Source organism: Pogoniulus pusillus, chromosome 11 (assembly GCF_015220805.1).
Source record: "Pogoniulus pusillus isolate bPogPus1 chromosome 11, bPogPus1.pri, whole genome shotgun sequence".
In the NCBI taxonomy this organism is placed as follows: Eukaryota; Metazoa; Chordata; class Aves; order Piciformes; family Lybiidae; genus Pogoniulus; species Pogoniulus pusillus.
The window spans coordinates 22,097,700-22,117,472 of NC_087274.1; the positions used below are offsets into that span (position 1 = coordinate 22,097,700).

At 38.1% G+C, this 19,773-nt stretch overlaps 1 protein-coding gene across 5 annotated transcripts in view; it reads left to right on the forward strand.

Moving 5' to 3' along the window:
- The window catches only part of BOD1L1 (biorientation of chromosomes in cell division 1 like 1), a 33,547-nt gene extending 15,505 nt beyond the window's left edge, over nt 1-18,042 (forward strand). For 2 of the 5 annotated variants that reach the window (XM_064151431.1, XM_064151435.1), the window contains exons 11-25: nt 59-126; nt 1,578-1,647; nt 4,444-4,487; nt 5,377-5,464; nt 6,357-6,436; nt 7,083-7,167; nt 8,036-8,109; nt 9,388-9,463; nt 9,544-9,578; nt 11,525-11,567; nt 12,901-12,935; nt 13,041-13,125; nt 13,575-13,728; nt 15,246-15,389; nt 16,561-18,042. In XM_064151431.1, coding sequence (XP_064007501.1) covers nt 59-126; nt 1,578-1,647; nt 4,444-4,487; nt 5,377-5,464; nt 6,357-6,436; nt 7,083-7,167; nt 8,036-8,109; nt 9,388-9,463; nt 9,544-9,578; nt 11,525-11,567; nt 12,901-12,935; nt 13,041-13,125; nt 13,575-13,728; nt 15,246-15,389; nt 16,561-16,669 — 1,190 coding nt within the window. In that variant the 3' untranslated portion in view covers nt 16,670-18,042. Of the gene's footprint in view, nt 1-58; nt 127-1,577; nt 1,648-4,443; nt 4,488-5,376; nt 5,465-6,356; nt 6,437-7,082; nt 7,168-8,035; nt 8,110-9,387; nt 9,464-9,543; nt 9,579-11,524; nt 11,568-12,900; nt 12,936-13,040; nt 13,126-13,528; nt 13,729-15,245; nt 15,390-16,560 lie in introns of those variants that run through there. The other 3 variants (XM_064151432.1, XM_064151434.1, XR_010304028.1) reach the window with 3 other exon arrangements.
- The last annotated feature ends 1,731 nt before the right edge of the window (nt 18,043-19,773 follow it).

A 19,773-nucleotide genomic window follows, 5' to 3' on the forward strand; every position in this document is an offset into this window, starting at 1 on the left:
ATGAGATGAATACAACATAATGTAATCTAATAATTTTAACCTATTTGTATTTCATTAGGCAATAATGCAGCTTTACCAAAGTTGGCAGAAGAACTAGAATCTGAAAGTAACTTGAGAACCAACAAGGTATTTATGTTGTATTGAAATTTTTGACTAGACTATTTCTTGTAGTATTATACATCTGGCTGGGTTTCTTACTCTACAGATGGATTTTTTTGTTGTTGTTTTGTTCATCAAAAAATGGCATTTGAACTTCAAAACTTTTGAAAGAGTTATTTTTCACATTTTTCAGCTGTACTTTTCTAAGCAACTGGCATTTAATTTGCAGGCTGTTCGTGTTCTCTGGTACAACCAATTCCTTCCCTCAGCCATTCTCCTGTTACTGTGACATCCAAGTTTGCTTTTTTTAGGCTTGGTCATACTGTATGCCTGCTGCTCATGATAGTACTTGTAAAATAATTGCAGAAGCTTTAGCTCTCACAGTTGACAGTTGTTGGTTTAGTGCTTAGAAGTAATAAACATGCACTGCTGTTCCTTTCCTGGTGTCACTGCCTTGCCAGGCTTCAGGCTCGCCCATTCCCTAAGTGTTTGAGGAACATTTGCTGCTAATCTGTACTGACATGGCTGTAGTCCATTGTCTGCTGCAACAGAAGCCAAGGGCATCCTGGATAATCCAGGGTATTTGGCCTCATGGGCCACCTATAGTTCATGCAAGACCAAAGTTGAGCCTTCTTGTTTGTCTGTGCCCTGATCCATACAAGCCAGGATTCCAGATGAGTTAATTCTTCATTCAGATGTGAGAACAGATCTATCCATATCTTGCTAAACTCTGATAATGAGCATTTTGAGGGAGAACACAGCATTTATGGAAGTGTGACTCCTCACAGGGCTATTGGCTGCAGCTCCAGAGCAGAGCAGATGGTTTTGATGCCTGGAATGCACATCAGAAAAATCCAAGTCAGCTTCAGTCTGGTGGGATGTGTTGAGCTGAGTTCCACCTGCAGACAAATGTGTAGTTAGGCAGCATAATATGATATGAGTCAGTGTAACCATGTTTACATGTCATATATATTGAGTTTACAGCGTCCTGGTCTGACTTAAGTTCTCTTAACTCCACAGAGCATTGTCTGTATCAGTGACATAGAGCTGAGCTACAATTTGAATTGAAAAAAAAAAACCAAAACAAAAAACACCAGAAGGGTGTTTCCTGTACTTTGTTACACATTGCAGATACAACTTTTTCTATATATATGAACATTTTTAGACTATTGCTCATATTTGGAGCTCACAGTAGACATTGCACCTTGACTTTCTGAGTTTTCTCTTTTTAAAGCAACTGCCTCTAGTACCAGTGTTAACTCTAAGGACAAGGCACTGCACTGTTTAACAGTAGTGTGATCTAGCTCTGATGGTGTTCTTTATTAATATCTCTGCTACTAGCTTAAAAAAGCTTTTGAAGACTTCCATTGATTATAATAAGACTATGTTCATCATGACACAATGGAGAGAAATGAGACATACTTGTTCTAGATGTCTGAAATATTTTTTGTTGGTTTTTTTTCTGATTTTGTGTTTAGCCACAGCAGCCTGAAGGTCTAAGAAGTGAAGAGGGATATGTGGATCTTCATACTGAAGAGTTTGAAAAAGGTGATTTTTATGCTGATTGCAACTTAATTTTCATACTGATTTGACTATGACTTATGATGGAAGGGCCGTAGATTTGATACACACTATGTTTTATGTTTCATTTAAAATTTAAGTAATGGGCTGAGGGGTCAGAACTGGATGGTCCTTAAGGTCCCTTCCAACCCAAACCATTCTGTGTAGAGAGACTGAAGCAATGCATTCAGAAATCTTCCTGAAATCTTTTGAAAGCTCCTGTGGCTCTGCATTTGATTCGTGGGCAAGAAAGAGGGTGACCCATCCCTGGAGGTCTTCAAGAAAAGACTGGATGAGGCACTTAGTGCCATGGTCTAGTTGACTGGATAGGGCTGGGGGATAGGTTGGACTGGATGACCTTGGAGGTCTCTTCCAACCTGGTTGATTCTATGGTATGTTGAAAGAAAGGTGGGAAGCATTAAGGTTTTTACAAAAGTAGGCTGCTAACCTTCTGTTTAAAAATTGATAAATACAGAAGTAGTTTTGCCTAGGAAAGATAGAGAAGAATGATTTTCTTGGAAACTTAGAGCCTTGTTATTTCAGGTCTTGTGACAGCCCCTGTGAGCATATGACAAGAGTAAGAAGTATTTGGCTTAAGTCACAGAGGTTTTCCAGAAAGTGGGGGGATTTGTTTGGTTTGAGTTTTTTTTGAAGTGGGGAGGGGTGCTGTTGTTTTGTGGTTGTTTTCTTGCTTTCTCTTCAGAAAACTAAAATATTTCTGGCCATCCACTGAAATTTGGAGAGCATTTATAAGTAGGTAATCACTTAACTAGAAGTCTCAATCAACTTGGATCTCTGCTCAGAGAGATCCTCCTTTTCTATGTATTAGATTTATCTTCACTAGGACCCAAAAAAACCCCGAACTGTTTCCCAAAACCCCATTCTTTTAAAATGTCTTGCAATTCTTTGGCTTTCCTATTAAAGCAGAAACAAAGCCCTGCTTTGTTCCCATCTTGATGGATTTTGTGCACCAGATCTATTGAAAAGATGTTTACAGCACTACCAAATGAGAGCTAATCCTCAGTTGATGGAGTAACAAGGAAAACCTCAAGTGAGTTCCAAGAGGTACCAATGTTACTGCTGCCTGAAGAGCCCAGAGAGGTTAAAGATGCATTTCCCCTTATGGACAGCTGGAGCTGAAAGGCTAAATGCTGTGAAAGGACACACTGTTGAGCTCAGTCCTAAATTTTTAGACATACATGTGATGATAACCACTTACCAAACAGAAAACATAAATGGGAGTAAAGTGAGATATGAGCATAGGTTTAAAATCTTGCATTTCTTTTTATTCTTGGGCTGGGTCAAATTTACATGCCTGGTCTAATGGTGGTGTATCTGGTGCATCTGGTAAGAGATGGTAAGAGACAAGTTCAGCTTGCAAGCAAGAGAATGTAAATCCTGAGAACTGTGATCTTCAGGACAACAGACCCAAAACCTGAACCAGTTTTTCCTCTACTGTGAGGTTTCTTTGAAGTGTGCAAAAAACTCTTGCCACTTCACATCACTCAGTCACCCAGACAGACAGTGCTTAACGTGCAAAATGTGCAGACTGAGCTAGCTGTGATAATCTTGTTGCCTGAGAAATGTTTAACAAAAACCCATTTCTTGTGTAAATCATGGTAGATATGACATGCACTGAAGAGTAATGCTTTGTAGCTCTTGGTAGAGAGGGTTTTTTTCCTCCCTCCCACCACACAATTATATCTCTTACGTATGTCTATACAGACATATATACATATAGCTCAACGTACGTAAAAGGAAGTTGTTTAAAAGACAGATGTGTGTCCTGTCATGAGTATGAACAGCAGACACAGTAGTTTAGTAGTCCAAGATTCCTTGGAATGTAAACAAATCATTGCTGGTTGAGTGGGTAGGATCTAGTTCTTCATTTGACATTGCTTTTAAAATGGAGAGATGCTGTGCAACTGAGCAGTAGAGCTGTGGAAGAATTGTTGCTAAAACATGTAGATTTAAGAAATGAGCTGCAGTGTCCCTAATATTGTATGTAGAATGGAGTGGGTTTATTGGATTATAGGTTTATGTTCTTACTGTAGCTGAAAGGAAAACTGTTTGGAATGTTTCAGCAGTTTGGGTTTTTTTCTAATTAAAACACTAATTCAGTGCCATTATGAATCAGACCTCAGTTTGTAGAGCACTTGGAGCTGCTTCTTCATGATTCTTTATATGTATCTATGTGTAATGGCTTTGGAAGTTGCAGATTTCTTTCAAAACTGCAGAGTGCTCATCAGATCCCATAATTCATAATTATTTTCTACATTTTTGTGATGTGGAAGACTATGGCTCTACTTTGTCAGAGTACATGCAGTATGGTCTATCAACTGAGCAATTTCCTTATGCACACTGCATCAGCTGCAGGTCTCATTGGTACAATTATGCAAAATTCTATGTCACTGAACAGTTTTGCATCACATTTTACTTCATCCCATGATCTAGGGGTGCAATGGATACAACTCTTAATTCATTCAAATGCCAGAACTGGCTTTGAAATGTCAAGGCTACCATAGAGTGCAAAGATGACAGCCCTCTGCCTGTATTTTAGCCATAAATAGATTCTCAGTAATCTTATACTTTAAAAATACACATCTTTATCTTTTTATCGTTTGAATATTGTGAAACAGAAGATTGGGTGGCTGTCGTTTCCAACATCAAAAGTAAGTTTTACACAGTTTCAGGCACACTGGAGTCCTTTCAGTGAAGTAAATACTGTGATATTTTACTCTTACTTGTCTGTTTTTTAATTGCCTTTGTATTTACTTTTAATAGGTTTGCTGCAGAAGAATGCTGCCTTAGAAAAAGAAACATTACATGTAAGTTCATAGGTTTTAAATTTGCTCTCTAAGTCTGTGCTGTCTTTATTTTTTCTTACTTGAATTTACTTCTATTTACATTGAATATTCTCTGAAGGAAAGTAATAGTTTTTAATTATATACTCAAAGCCTGTGTATATTGAGACTGTGCAGCTGTGTAGGTTGATGTCTATTTATTCTTTCAAATTTGCCAGTATAATTTTTTTTGTATTGTTCCAAGCTCTGTGACTATTTCCAGACTGTTATCTGACAGAAAAGAGAAGCTTGATTGTCCTCTTGCAGAATAGAGGGTAAAAGTAACAATTATTCTCAAGGCTTTTTGATCAGGATTACAAGTCTAGTTTAGTGCAGCCTTGTTGTCATTTCACAAGAACTTGATACTTAGTGATACAGAAGGGGATTGGCTGGGAAAGTTGCAAATGTAAAGTGTTTTTTAAAGAGCAGAAGTCATAGAAACAGATGAGAAGTTTCAAACCTCTAACTTGAGTAGTAAACTTATATATTAATACAGCATAATGCTGGTTGGCCACATTTCTGGTGCTAGGGAGACACTTACTTCTGCATGCAAGTGTGCCTTTCATCCAAAAGTATTCCGTATGTATTGCTGTAAGCTGCTTTTAAAGCAAATGATAGGTGCTTAATTAAAACTGAGACTGATTAATTAGAAATTTTGAAGACACTGTGAGTCAGAAATTCTTTCATGGTGCTATTTGATAGTAGTAATTGAATACTACTTGAGCTCTAGGAACTGCTTTTGTAATAGTGATACTTTCCATTGTGTTGCATGTTGTACTTGAAAGTAACAAGTAGGAAAAGCTTTCTTCTGTGTTTATGAGCTTTATGGGGGGAAGAAAGGAGGTAAGGAGTTACTTTTGTGTTTTCTGTGTAGGAGGAACATGTGGATCCCCAGATAACTGAAGAACGTAGATCTAGAGCAATACAGTGTATATCTTCAGGAACAGTGGATAAAGACAAATGTAAGTGACACACAACTATGTGAATTTGCCTAAAGCTTTTCTGCCACAATATCAAGTTCTGCTGCGCTTAGGCCATAAAATGGTATTTTGGAGAAAAGAACAGAACATGGGAAATTCCAAACTCCAAAAGATATATATATATTTTAATATTGCACTTCATATACTTGATAAAAATATGGTAACCAATTTTATACTGCACAAAATTGTATTAGAGTAGCTATTAGATTGGAAAGAAATAAGTTTTAGTATAATCTTTTATCTCTCTAGAAGCAGAAAGTGCAGAGTCAGTGCATTGATGGGTATAAACATTTCTAAAGTTAACTTATTTCTAAGGTGGACATTTTGTTGACACAATGAGGAGTATGACTGTGTAAAAGCTATTCAAGCTCTACCCTCAACTGCCTTTGTCCTTTTAGCATAAGAATATTTTTTAAATATATGAGGATAGATAATAATGTCAGATTTTAACAACAGTTTTTGTCCTGCTTCTAAGAAATTAGATTTGATGAAGTGAGTCATTATAAGCTATTCATGCTTGTGACCCACAACATTAACTGCTTTCTCTAGCTCTGATTGAGTTGAAGTTATGGTTGTTGTTTTGTTTCTTAATGTGGTACCTGTCAAATTTTTACTTGGAGATTATCTTTGAAACAAACCAAAAATAAACCCTCAAACCCTACCTGTAACATAAAAGAAACTTTTTAATTGTTTTTGGTAGCTGTTTAGTCTTCCATAAGGAAGACATAACTTCTCCTTCAGAGCTTTTAAATGAGATGCTGCTTTTTAGAGTCTCTCATGTGGCACTAATGATGAGCTAATAGAAAAGTGGCATCGAAATCTCACAATGCAGAAGGCACATTTTTAACACTTGAACTGTTGTTTGTCTTTGCAGGCAACCAGCTGATTGCTCAGGATATGAAAAAAGATGATGAACAAAGTCAGTGTTCCAAAACAAAACCTGATAACATCAAGGTATTTTCAAAAGCACTTTTTAATCCTATGCAGTTGTTTGTAGGTTGAAGTCTTAAGTTTTTCTTTCTAATGCAGTTTGTTCTGGGAAGTTTTTTTTCATTATGAACTGCAAACTACTTTTGAATTGTCTTGAGTACAAAAGAACTGACTGTAGAATGATACTCAACTTTTCAAGGGGGAGACAAAAAGGCATGAGTCTGTTTGTTCACAGCATTTGAACTCCTTTGGGTTGTGGTGCACTGATGTACACAGCTGTTAGGAACTTCCAATCACTTGGAGCATTGTTGAATCCCAGCTGCCTAGTCAGTTCAGCACCATCATGGTCATACTGATATGAGATTTGAAAGAGGTTATGAGACTTGGCCAAGTTTTGGGGGTTTGCACTGGTTCCTTCTAAGTCAAAACAGGAATTCAGGGCAAAATAGATGTGGCTTTTACAAGTACACACAGAATATTTATGACTATCTCACCGTTAAGGTTTTTAAGAGACATTACAAAGTCTTCATGAATAAAACTATTCTTCATATATTTGGGTCTGCAGCTGGTTAGTGGTTTGGGTTTTGTTTTTTTTTTTCATATAAGTAACTGACAGTGGTTTTAATTTGTAGTAAGATGTTCTTTTCTTTGTTGTTTCAAAATAATATAGGGTGTTATTTCAGATGACAAAGCAGAAGTGTCCAAAGAAATGGATGTAAAGCATATATCTCCTAAAAGTACTCTGGAAGAAAAAGGTAATGAGACTGCCAATTTTGGACCATTTTTCAGTACTCATACTGAATGCTAATTTCATATGAATGATTCTGAGAGAAATTAAGAACTTGGTCCCACTTGGATCCTAGCAATTGCTTACATATGTTTGCTAGTTGCTGTCTGTTCTACTGCTGCTATCAGATAATGCATTAATCCTAATTCATTTAATGATGAGAGCAGACTGATCTTTTCCACTGTACTATCACTTGCCCAGTCCATTATTTCTTCATTCTGTACCTCAGGTAGAAAAGCTAATTGCAAATAAAGATTTGGATAGGGAAATAACACACTCAAGGTGGGTGCCAAGAAGAACTCCTAACTCTGACCACAAATAAGAGATGTCCTTCCATTAGGGAAAAAAAAACATACCATCAAAATCACTAATTGCAGTAAAATTAATAATAAAAGGTAGCTGGTTCACAGTGTTCCTACTGGCTTTGTAACTTCAGTCTGTCTTTGTGTGAACAGTATATCTTCCCTGTTGTTTTTGTAACCTGTTCATAGTTCTGGCTCTCCAATGAGCATGTTGACAAGTCTGAAACCGTTCTGCAATGATCCCCAGGTCCCTGTTTCATGAAATGTGGGAGAAAATTGAATAATGGGGACCACTATTCAATTTGGGGTTCACACTCTTGAGATTTTGCACATTTACCTTAAATTAGACAACCTGCCTAACTAGAATCCTGGCAAGCCAATATGTTGTTGCTACAGGGCAAATAGTGCTAATTCCTGATGAATTTTGGACTACAGAATGAAGTAATGCTTTTAGTGCAGAGGTTGTGGCTTGTAGCTTTACCTTTGTCTAATAAAACAGAGCTATACACTTCCTCTCTCTTTTTCCCTGTTAAGATGAATTTACTATCAACCAGGACGTGTCAGAAAAGGACAGACGTGGTCTAGAATCAAATGAAAATTCACCCGAGGTAAGTGATCTTATTTACGATAACTCACTAAGGTAATGCTGCTTCTCACTAAAAATAAGTACTATGTGTTTTGTTGACAGCAATATTAAAACTCACTTCACCAGCACAGAAATAGCTGTGAAAACTTGGTTCCCTCACGTTTGACTCCTATAGTTCTGTGTCATAAAGTATAAACTCACCATATGACATCAGTGGCTGATAACTGAAGTACAAATAACTCACTTCCTACATTTAATGCTACTTATTAGTGGTCTCGAAAGCAATTCTATGGAATTGTGTTGTACACAAATCATGTTTTCTGAAAACTGAGACATAGACAGTGTGGTCACAAGCCAACATGACTTGGGTTTACAAAAACATTTTCATAGCAATTGTAAAACTTCTCTGTCTTAGGAATATGCTTGCTTCTACAGTGGTAGTTATAAACTGATATCTGAACCCTAGAGATGAGAATAGTTGCTGGTCCCTAGAAATGGTGCCAGTTCTCATAAAGATGTTGGGTTTTGTCATTTCCCTTTTTTGCCTCTGATTTGGAGGTGGATGAAAGCTTCAAGAACAGATAGTTAACATTTGTTCATGCAGGAGTTGAGTCTCTAAGATTCATTGCTGGGGGAGGCATGGCTAGACTTCAGTAAGTGCCTGAATTGAGGCATTTAACCTTCTTTCCTTGCAAATAAGACAAAGGGACCTTTGTGATCTGAGATTGAAGATCTTTGATCTAAACGTCTGACTCTATTCATTACTTAAAACTGTCTTTCAAAGCTTACACTGCCAAGTCAGGGGCCTGTTTCTGTAGAGTACATCACCCATCTATATATTGGGATAACTGGGAAACCGGCCTGTTTAGTAGCACCTGCTGTTACAAGATGCAGTCTGTGCCATATGGCATTGAGAGAAAGAGCTCTCAAGATACCAAGTTCGGAGTTCTTGTGAGACTGAAAAGATGTAGCTGGATATTTAGGATAGGGCAACAGCATTTGTGAGAACAAGTGGTAGAGCTGCTGGGGGGAAGGGGCAGAAAGCACTGTGCTCTCAGGCATGCTTTGTGCCTGAGGCCAGCTACAGAGAATTTTGTATAACTGGGAGCTGTCCTGATTCTTTTCAGCTGTATCAATGGATATCATAGCAGGCAGTGTTTCTTCCTCATCTTTGTTTTTCAACCAGCAAACTATTTCCACCACTATCACACGAAGAAGCTAGCAGCAGCCCTTGTATTATATTGCTCAAATGGCAACAGTCACTTACAGTACCTAATTTTCTTCCTTTTCCTTTTAATAGGAAAATCAGCCTGTAATAGTGAAACGGAAAAGGGGAAGGCCTCGTAAATACCCTCTTGAAGCTGTACAGCCTGGTGGTAAGTACTTCTTAACACTTGTGTGGAGCAACAAGGAAAACAGTGACATTCAAGTTCTGAATTCATATTTCTTCCCTCAGGTGGGGAGTCAAAAGCTGATATCAGCACTGGGAATGTAAGTGCCTTTATTTTGTTTGGGTGCATTTAAACATGGTAATTCAAGAGCCGTTTATCTGTTTAACATTTAATGGTATTTCAGAAACATCTTGTGGAAAACTTGATCATTGAGTTCAGTCTAAGCAAACAAAGAGCTATTCATAGTATCTCAATACAACTGAACTAAGTAAGCAAAATAGACTATTAAAGCAGAACACAGCAAATATGCTAATAGGATCAAACTTGGTACGACATACTTGCTTAATGCAAATCTGTGCTGCACTGCCCAGAAATACACTTGTACAAAATTCTGTTTGTGTGCACATGGGCTTATAGTTTGTGCTGAGAGCAATTTTGGCCTGAAGGTGAAGGATGGCTTGGTTTTGAAAACTTGAGATTTTTTTTCTCTACTGAACCTACCCTAATAATAGCTTATAGTAATTCATGATACCTGTGAAATAAAATGTTGTGTGATGCAGTTGTATTCTCTGTTACAGCGTGCACAGTTTATTCCAGTGATAGGGACCTGCTGGTTAGTAACTTAAGAGCTCATGAAGCATATGTCTGTGTTTTAAAGCTCAGCAATATCTTAATTTCTTAGTCCTGCTGAAGTATATTGGATGTGGCACTTGGTGCCATGGTCTAGCCTTGGGCACTGTGGTAAAGGGTTGGACTTGATGATCTGTGAGGTCTCTTCCAACCTTGGTGATACTGTGATACTGTGATACTGTGATATTGCTACTAAGAAAAGACTGTTTCTGCAGTCCAGTGGGTTAAAGCACAGGGTAGTAATGGATCAGGGGTATTCTATGGGTATTTGTGAAGTACAGCTAGCTAGGTTTCAGGTAGAAGGCTCCTCTCTTGGAAATTCCTGTCTGCCATAACCAGTGTTGCTGTCATGGGAAAGAAGTGATTTTTGAAAGCCAAATTATACTGAAACTGAAGTTTTCTGCCTGCTTGCCTGGTGAAGCACCAGCTGACATAGGTGTCAGAAGCCTTAGGAATTCATGTAGGCTATAGGCAGCGTTCAGTCCTGTCCCTTTCACAGGTCTGGTGGAGCTTCGTTTTGCAATTTCTAATCTTTCCTAATTGACTTTCTTTTTCCCAATGTTAATTTAATTGTAATTTGAACTGGTGTGGTTTGAGGGTAGAAGGGGTATTCATGTTGATGGGTTTGGGTGAATTTTTATTGTTGTATCAAATAAGAATTATAACTAATTCAAATCCCCTTCAGAAGTAGATATACTTTGCAACTGTCAGTGCTGGAACAAAGTCATCTTGTTCTAGTTGACTATCTTAAAGATTTTGTTCTTCTTAGTGATGACCAATTGGTTTGTCAGTCAGGTAGAGACAGGCTTCAGGAGGAGCAGTATCTGCCCTTCTGAGATAAGGATTCTATAAAGTGAGATAGGGCCTTAGCAGGACATTTTCCCCTAGACCAATTGAGAACATGTCGCTAGTTCAGAGGGAGCATAGACATCCTAGTGTAGTCATTCAGTGATGAAAGCAACTGGATTTTTTGGGTGGTCTTCATAAGAACTCGTGTAATTATAGCTCGCTTTTCCTGCGTTCTGGGTGAACACAAAATCCTGGTGATCTCTGTGTGTGGTTACATAGAGTGCACTCCTCAACTGTTTTCCTGACAAATTCAGTTTTTAGGAATGTATTTGAAACTGCTTTTAACTTTGTCTTACTGTGATGGCTTTGGTGTCAATGAGGTTACTGAAACTGCTGATTCCTTTAGATTTTGAGCTGATTTGACTTGTTTCAAATAATCAAATGAAAAAATGCAGGCTGCTGTGAAGCTGTGTAAACTTTCTGTATGCTCCTTGATGTTCATGCCTCTAGATTGGCAGATACATTCTGCTACAAGTGAAAGCAGCTTGCTGTGTTTATGTAATACAATCCTGGATTTCTCTGATTTGCTTGAAATTAAGACACACCTCTTTTGTTTTTTTATTTCAGCTGCAGTTTCCTGTCTTTGCAAGTAGGAAAACCCCTCAAGCAGGTAAGAGAATGATAACCAAGTAAAAGATACACTCTTAGTAATATAAAGTTACTTGTATGTGAATTTTAGAGCAGGTTTCTGCTCTTTGAGATCTATCTTTAATCAGCTGCATTGACATTTTTCTGCTTGTCCTGTCAGCCTAATGGTGATGGGTTTAGAGTTTGTATCATTTTTTGTGTTGCTTTCAGAAAACAAAAGCAGGCAGCAATTTTATGGGAGGCAAAAAAACTTACTGTTGTTTGGGTTGCTTTGCTCCTTTTATTGCTAAGAATCTTCATCCTTGCAGTGTTGCAGATGCTTCCATTTACTGGGGCTCAAAAGCTTTGTAAAATAAGCTCTTTGTTATTACAGAGCTGGTCAGGGTAGAAGTGGTAAGCATCTGCCGTGGGGTGCAGCCTTGTTGAAACTTGGGTTGTAGGGTAAGGAATGTACTTAAAAATACAGAGGCCAGCCTCTAAGAACTGACCTGAAAGTAAGAAGTACTTCAAAGGACAAAAACACATCATTTGCACACCAGATATTAGACAGATTTTAAGTACTGTCTTTTTGAGCTACAGCCATTTGGTGCTTCAACGTTGACAGCTAAGCACAATAACAGACTGCTTGGTGGAGGGCCCACAATTTTTGAGACTGTGAAAATGGATTGAACAAGATCTTCTCACTTGTGCCCTGTGATAGGACAAGGTGTAATACATGTAGACTACAGCACAGGAAGTTCCACCTCAGCTGTAAGGGTCACGGAGCACTGGAACAGGCTTCTCAGAGAGTTTGTTGAGTCTCCTTCTCTGGAGACTTTCAAGACCTGTCTGGATGTGTTCCTTTGTGACCTGTGCTAGATTATATGCTCCTGCTGTGGCAGGAGGGTTGGACTCAATCTCCAGAGGCTCCTTCCAGCCCCTAATATCCTGTGATCCTGTATGATCAGATTAATGTAACCATGCTCTGAACAAGAGGTTGGACTAGATGACCTCCAGAGGCCCCTTCCAAGATATTTTTTTTCTGTGATTCTGTAACTGATTGACAGTAGTTAAAAAGGATAAGTAGCTTTGCTTTTCTATTAAAACAAAATAGCAGATGCAAAAAGCAATAAATAATGTCAGTCATACAAAGCCTTTCTCCTTAAAATGAAAAAAAAATTATTGACCCAGTCTTTGTGTATAACAAAATGCAACACAGCCATACTGTAAATCAGATAGAGACTTTAAACGTTTTCTGAGTTTCTGTGATGTTTATGCAAAGTTGACAGAGTTGGAAAGGACTCTTTTGTAAACTGATGGGCAAAAGATTTGAAGTTCAGGATTAAATTGCAGGATGTCTTTTGTTTTCTCTTCAGGTACAGACGTATCTAGTAAGAAAGAAACAACGAATGTAAGTGCAACCATTTTAATTTGGCAGTTTATTAGCAGTATATAATGAAAAAGTCTGTCTTCTATTTAAATTAAATTGTTGCTGCCTTGCATTCTGTTTTCTCAGGAAGATGATTCTAAGAAGGCAGAAATGATTGTGCGTAAAAGGGGAAGGAAGCCCAGGCGTTCTCTGCTTCGATCAGAGGAAACTGGTAAAAACATGAAAAGCTCTGCTACTCCCAGCAGAATGTGGAGATGTTACTGTGCCTTTCTGTTTACTGATGGCAGCAGGATGAGCTTCACTCAATTTTTTCATTCTTGAGGGAAAATCATTGAGTTCCAGCTAGTGTAAATATTATGTAAATATGTGTAAATTGCTGTAATCTCATGTCAGAATTGCTACATCCCAGATGCTTCTATAAAGCCTCATGAATTTTCTCTGAATTCTGGCTACAAGCTGCATAAGTAAACTGTGATGAATGTGTTAGCAAGATTAAATCAAACAAATGTGAATTAGAAATGTTGAAGTATAAAGGAGATGGAAAATTGCTTACTTGCAACAGGATTTGTGAATAGAATACTGTTTCTAAACTAAGTGTCCATATCCTTTTGGAGGGCTTTTGGAAAATTATAGCACATGTGTAAAATTTTACATGGGCAGAAACACTGGAGCCAGAACGAAAACGTCAGAAATTAATGTCTTCTGAAGATGAGCTTAAAGAGCAGGAGGAAGGTGAGGAAGAAGACGGTGAGGAAGATGATGAAGCACATTCCGGAGCCACAACGAGGTCAGCCACAAGATTAGAGGCTCAGAGGTAACTGCTTATAGAGACAGCAATAGTAGAATTGTTTTCTATATTGTTCTCAGCTGGTTTGGGGTGGTTGGTTTGGTTCATTTTTAAATTGATTTGGTTCTAATTCTAGCACCACTCTTCTAAAGACAAAGAGACAGAAGGGGAGGTGGGGAAGCTGTTAGGGTTTCAAGAGACATCTCTGAGTATGTCAGAAGGTAATTTTTCTTGTTTAGTTTTCCAAGTACTATTCCAGTTAACTATGTCAATCTGCAGCAGTGGAGAACTACTGTCTAGTCTGGTGACCTGCAAGCTCAGAAAGCAATCTTCCTGCTGAAGACTGCTGTGGTAGCAGAAATCTGTTTTCAAGAAGCTGTTTGCAGCACAGGTCTCCCTGAGCCTTAAGTCTGCCTTTGGTAGGCAAACTGAATGACAACAGAATTCCTCCCTTGACTTCGTTGTGGAAGCAGCTTTGGGAAGTTGCTGCCTATCCAGACCAGAACTGAAATCCAGGCTTTATTTTTGTTTTCATGATGAGATTCCTGTAAATTCGTTGGATTTAATTCCTAAGGATACAATATATATGTTAAGTCTTGGGAGCTTATTCACAGTGCACTCTTGAATTCATCATTTCAGAGATGAATCAGAAAGTAGTTATTTAGTCTTCATTTAAATGAAAACTCTGAAGGTTTATCATACCACACTTTGCAAACAGCTTGTTTTGGTAAAGGCTAGGGAACTTCCTTTAGTCTTGCATAGTTGTTGACTACAATTGTAATGAAAGTTTAGCTATTAGTGTTTCCATTCTGATTACTTGTGGGAACATTTGCTTTTTTTTCCTATGTATAGATGTTTGTGTTTGGTTTTGTGTATCAGCTTTACAGTGTTATCTTTCTAGCACAGGCTGTAATACAGCATCTCCCATTGCTGCTAAGAATATAAACCAGCATTTTAGAAGTATCATTTCGGTCTAATTCTGTGGAAGGGGCTGCTTCTTCACCTTCAGCATTGTAGGATTATCAGTTTTTATGGTTTAAGTAACCTGTTTTCCAAGCTGTACAGTTGATCACCAGTAACCAGTTCTCCATCTTTCTGAACTGGTGGATACTGAAGCTAATGAGGGCTTTTCCTTCACACAGGATAAGCAAATTCTCTTTCCTGCTGCAGTCCACTTTTCTCTGCTTGTTTTGGTTTTCTGCTGCTACTCCAAGCTATTCTGTTAAACATGGACACTTCTTGTGAGAATGATTGCAGATTTGGAACCAGGATTTTTGTTTACTTAAATGCTAAATACTGTCAGCAGAGTAGCCTTTTGACTCCCTGTTTGATATGGAAACACATGGCCTGATGTTGCAGTTTGTGTCCCAAAACATTCAAATGGTTTATGAGTTGGTTTTTTTTTCACTGCTGCTTTTGGCAGCTTTGATTTACTTGTTGCAAATACTATGCGGTCTTAATTTTCTGCTCTTGGAAGGCAAGAAGAAAGTAACTTGGTGAAAGCATTTTGTTGTATATACCTTCATCATTCTTTCGTATTGCAGAAAGCAGCCCAGCAAGCCAACCACACGTGCAACTTCTAAAGGCATCAGTCCAAGCTCAATTTCTCCCAGAAAACGACAGAGCCTAGCAGCAAAAAAAAGATCTCCAAGTGATACAAAACTTAATAAATCTCCTCCGTTGACACAGTAAGTATTAAACTTGAATCCACTTCTAGTATTTGTTTTGGAAGCCACTACATTGAGCCTTCCCTTATATGTAATATACTGCTTCAGAATCTGAACAGCACTCGTAGCTTCACTCTGTTCTGTTCTCTTGTAGTACAGAAAAGCTTTTAAAGGATTTTCTTCTGTTTACATTTTTTCTCTTTTTCTTCCTTTCTTTAACATTTGGAGACTAGATTTTTTTTTGTTTTAACTTTCCATCCTCAGAAACCTCTTGGGAGAATCTGAAAATGCTGTTATGAAGTATTTTAACTTGAGCTGTGATTCCTTTCTGAATGAGAAGAACAGCTGTAGTTCAGGTTAACAGATGATGACACAATCCTAATGCTTCAAAGTTCTTTCTGAGTTCAGCTGATAAGAGAAGCTCTGAGAGTCTATCAAATTCTGAAAATATTTCCCTTTCCCTTCTTCCCTCTACACTTTTTAAAGTTGAGATCAGAGTGTAAAATCCTAAGGGAATAGTAGAAGTGATACGAAGTTGCTATTCATCTTGTAGTTTACTTGTAAAATGGGTCATATGCCAGACAAACCTAGTTGTCCTCCACTCTGAAATGTGGCAGTGTCTTCAGACTGAGCCGTGGGAATGTGTGCCATGTTCTGATCAGTTGTGACAGTTCACATCCTGTTAATTGCTTTGCATGATTATGAATGGTTTAAGCCACACTTACAACTGGCTACAGCTGAAATGTGGTCTTACATATGGATATTTAAATGAGAGGTGGTTATGTGGTACCTGCACTTCACTCCCTCTTCTAGAAGCATGTGAGATTTAAGCCACTTACTGCTGTTGTAATGTCTTTGAGACAGAGTACTGAAATTGGTTCTATTCTATTACAATACACAAGTCTTCTCCAGAGAAAAGAAGGAATGATGACAGCTCTAGCCCCAAACTCTACATCTGGAGCACTGTCCAACACACAGAATTAGCATGCAGCACCCCCACTAAGATGTGATGGGAATGTTCAGGGTCACCATGTGGTCTGTGCTGGCATACAATGTTTGAGCAGTAAACTTCTAAGTAATTCATCAGAGGTGGGCAATTAAGTTTCATCCTCTAAACAGGATTGTGCCTGCCCACCCTTTTTGTTTTACAGCTCCTACCATTATTAACATGATTATTAATAATGCTTTTCAGGTTAAAGGTGCAGTCTATCAAACGTAGAAGGGAAGACAGTCCAACAGTGGTACGGAGAAAAGGCCAGCAGAAGACAGAGGAGACACCAGTAAAGAAAGCAAAGCGATAATCTACCAGCTAGTACTGTTCATGGAAGAGTCAAGAGAGGAAAAAACAACAACAAACATCTGTGCTTCTATTTTCTTTTCTTTTGTAAAGCAAAGGGATTTGCACGTGCTTGTTTCAGAGCTCTAAGTTAATCAATGCAGTACTTTTAAGTTACATTCTAAACAGCTTTATAAACTATTGTTTATACAGAATATTATGTACATTTATTTCAGAGGAAAAAAATAAGTTTACTTTGTATCAGAAAGAAAAAAAAACAAAACAAAAACAAAACAACAAAGTAATTATATATTTTGTCACTGACTTGGAAAGTTGGGGGTTTCCCAATTGACATGCTAATGCAGATGCTTCCAACCCATGAGGCACCCCTTGAGCCTACTAATACACTTTGTATATAAACTTGTAAAAATAGGTTGTATTTTACTCTGTGTATGAATCTAATCAATGATGGACATTTTATTTATTATATGGAAAGCATTGGTCTGTAAACTTTAGTATATACCTTAGGGTTTTTTAATTATATATTTTACATTCTATGCAGATGTCAGTAGGAAACTTCCCCTCTGCTCCCCCAGGGTATCTAAAACCTGAAGTTCTCAAAAAGATTCTCAGTTGGGTATTTTTCGCGCATGCATTGAAGTAGTTTAGCATAGTGAAAGGGACTTGGCTCCTTTCTGGTCACGTTTGTGACAAAGTATGAAACAAACAATAAAAAAATTCAAATGTAACCTTACTAAATTGTATTTTCACTTGGGAATTTACTATCAACCTGAAGGAAGAAATAAATAGTATTAGGTTAGATTTATTCACAGTGAGCCAACACTACCCTGAACTTGAAACAGTTTTATTTTGCAACTTTAACACCTGTTCTTTCAGTATTTGTCTTTGTTTCCAACAGAGAGGGACCGATCGAAATCAAATGGCAGTTCTAACTCTAGAGCTTCAGCATTTTATGTTACATTTTATACACAGGTATTAGAACCTGGCATTGTTGCCAGAATCTTTTTTTAATGTATATTAACTCTGGTAAGAGCAAATGTTCAAGTGAAGTTGTATATAAAGTTAAACTTTTCTTATGATCAAATGTGTCTCTTGTTATGATGTGATGAGTTGCCAAAAAATCTGAGATTATTTTAAGTGTTTTGTTGATATTCTGGTTTATAATTAAAAAAAAAAAAGGACTCTGGGGGTTTGGAATTTTACCTTTTTTTGTTTGGTTTGGGGTTTTTTTTTCTCTCTGTGAGTTTGTTTTTGTTCGTTTTTGTTTTTTAACTTGTTGTAAGGCAGATGTTTCCGTCAGATATTCTGCTTGGTTTCTTACTGAGATTTTTGTATAAAAGTTATAAAATGTTTGCCAAAAAAATCTGAATTGCCATATTTTGTTATTCTTTGGTTGTATTGCTGTGGAACTGTCTTCACAAATCAGAGAATCATAGACTCACTAAAGGCTGGAAAAGACTTCAGGCCAAGTCCAACCATAACCCAACTACTGTGGCCACTAATCTATATCTGTGTGTGAAGTACCACATCTGCGTGTTTCCTGATCACCGCTAGGGATGGTGACTCCATTACCTCTCCAGACAGCCTATTCCAGTGCCTCACCACTGTCTCAGTAAAGAAGCTTTCCTAATGTCCAATCTAAACCACCACTGACACAACTTAGACCCCTTTCCTCTTGTCCTATGGCAAGTTTTTGGGGAGAAGAGATCAACACCAGCCTCCTTTCTGGTAAATGTAGAGCACAATGAGATCTCTCCTTAGCCTTCTCTTCTCCAGCCTAAACCACTCCAGGTTTTTCAGCTGCTTTTTGTGAGATGTGCCCTCCAAAATTCTCACCATTGTCCTTACTCAGTGGTTGGAGCTATCTCTACAAACTTTACCAGATCAATGCCTTGTATTAGGCACATAAACAGGTGTAGGCCCTCTTTGCCAGACTTAAGATGCACTACAAAAGCAGGTACAGACTGGTACACTTTAGAGATGCAGTAGTTGTCTGCTGTATTTAAGCATAGCTTAGGCACTGACTGCAGTTCCCAACTTCATTTGCTCTGTCTCTCAGAGCACTTCCTGAGCAAAAGGAGAAGGTAGAGAAGTCTGGTTTCCATTGGGTGCAACAGGAGATACATCTTCAGAAGTTGAGTTTATGGTCCAGCTTGAGCCTTGGACATGGGTAAAGCAGCTATGCTTTCTTATTCTGTGCAAATGTGGAGTTCAGGGGGAAAGGTACTGTTTCACACCATGATAATGTCCTGACATTATGTCCTTTACACAGACATTTACTCAGGGTGATTTGTTGCTACCTTTAGTGCAAGAACGTGGCTGCCCTGCAACTGAAATAAATTCAGTGCCTGGCTTTTCTTCTAGTTCCTTCTCTTGGAACTGCTTCATTTCTCTGAATATTAAAATTAAGTGAACTAGAAATGTTCTGGTGGAAGATGGAGTTCAAGTCCTCCTGCTGAGTTTTATAGAAGAACTTGAGTCTTGTTTACCATGCTTCAGCTGGCTGTTGGCTACTTGTCAGTATCTCCACATGTTTTCTACTGCACTCTACTCAAAGGTTCTTTACATCTCTACTGTCTTCAATCAAAACCACTATATCCTACCATACAGATTTTAAAGCATACAAATGGATTTGGTTCAATTTGAAAGTTTCTTTGTTAAATCAACTAAAAGGTCATCATTAAAAGTTCATTAGCAGTTTTTGATGGGGTCTGGCAAGGTTAGGACTCTTGCAACCAGTGAAATTTCACTCTAGAACTTGATCCAAAGTCAGAAGGTGCACTTAGCAGCTGGGGCAAAGCTTTTGTTGATGCTGGCAGATCTCTGAATGCTTCAATTTTTTATTCCAACAGCTACTTTAGCAACACATCTCATTTGGTTGGCTCTTTGGGGTTTGGTTTTGGTTTGGTTTTTTTTTGTCTGTGACATCCATCTCAAATACACAGCTCCTCTGTTTCTTCTCAGTCTGTCCTGAGAGCATCAGAATAACCTCTGGTCCTGGTCCCTCAGAGGCTGCACACTGTCCTGAGTTGCCTTCATATGCCCTTTTGGACTCAGTAAAAATGTATGCCATAGAACTTGGCAACCAAGAGCAGCAAATGCTCCTGC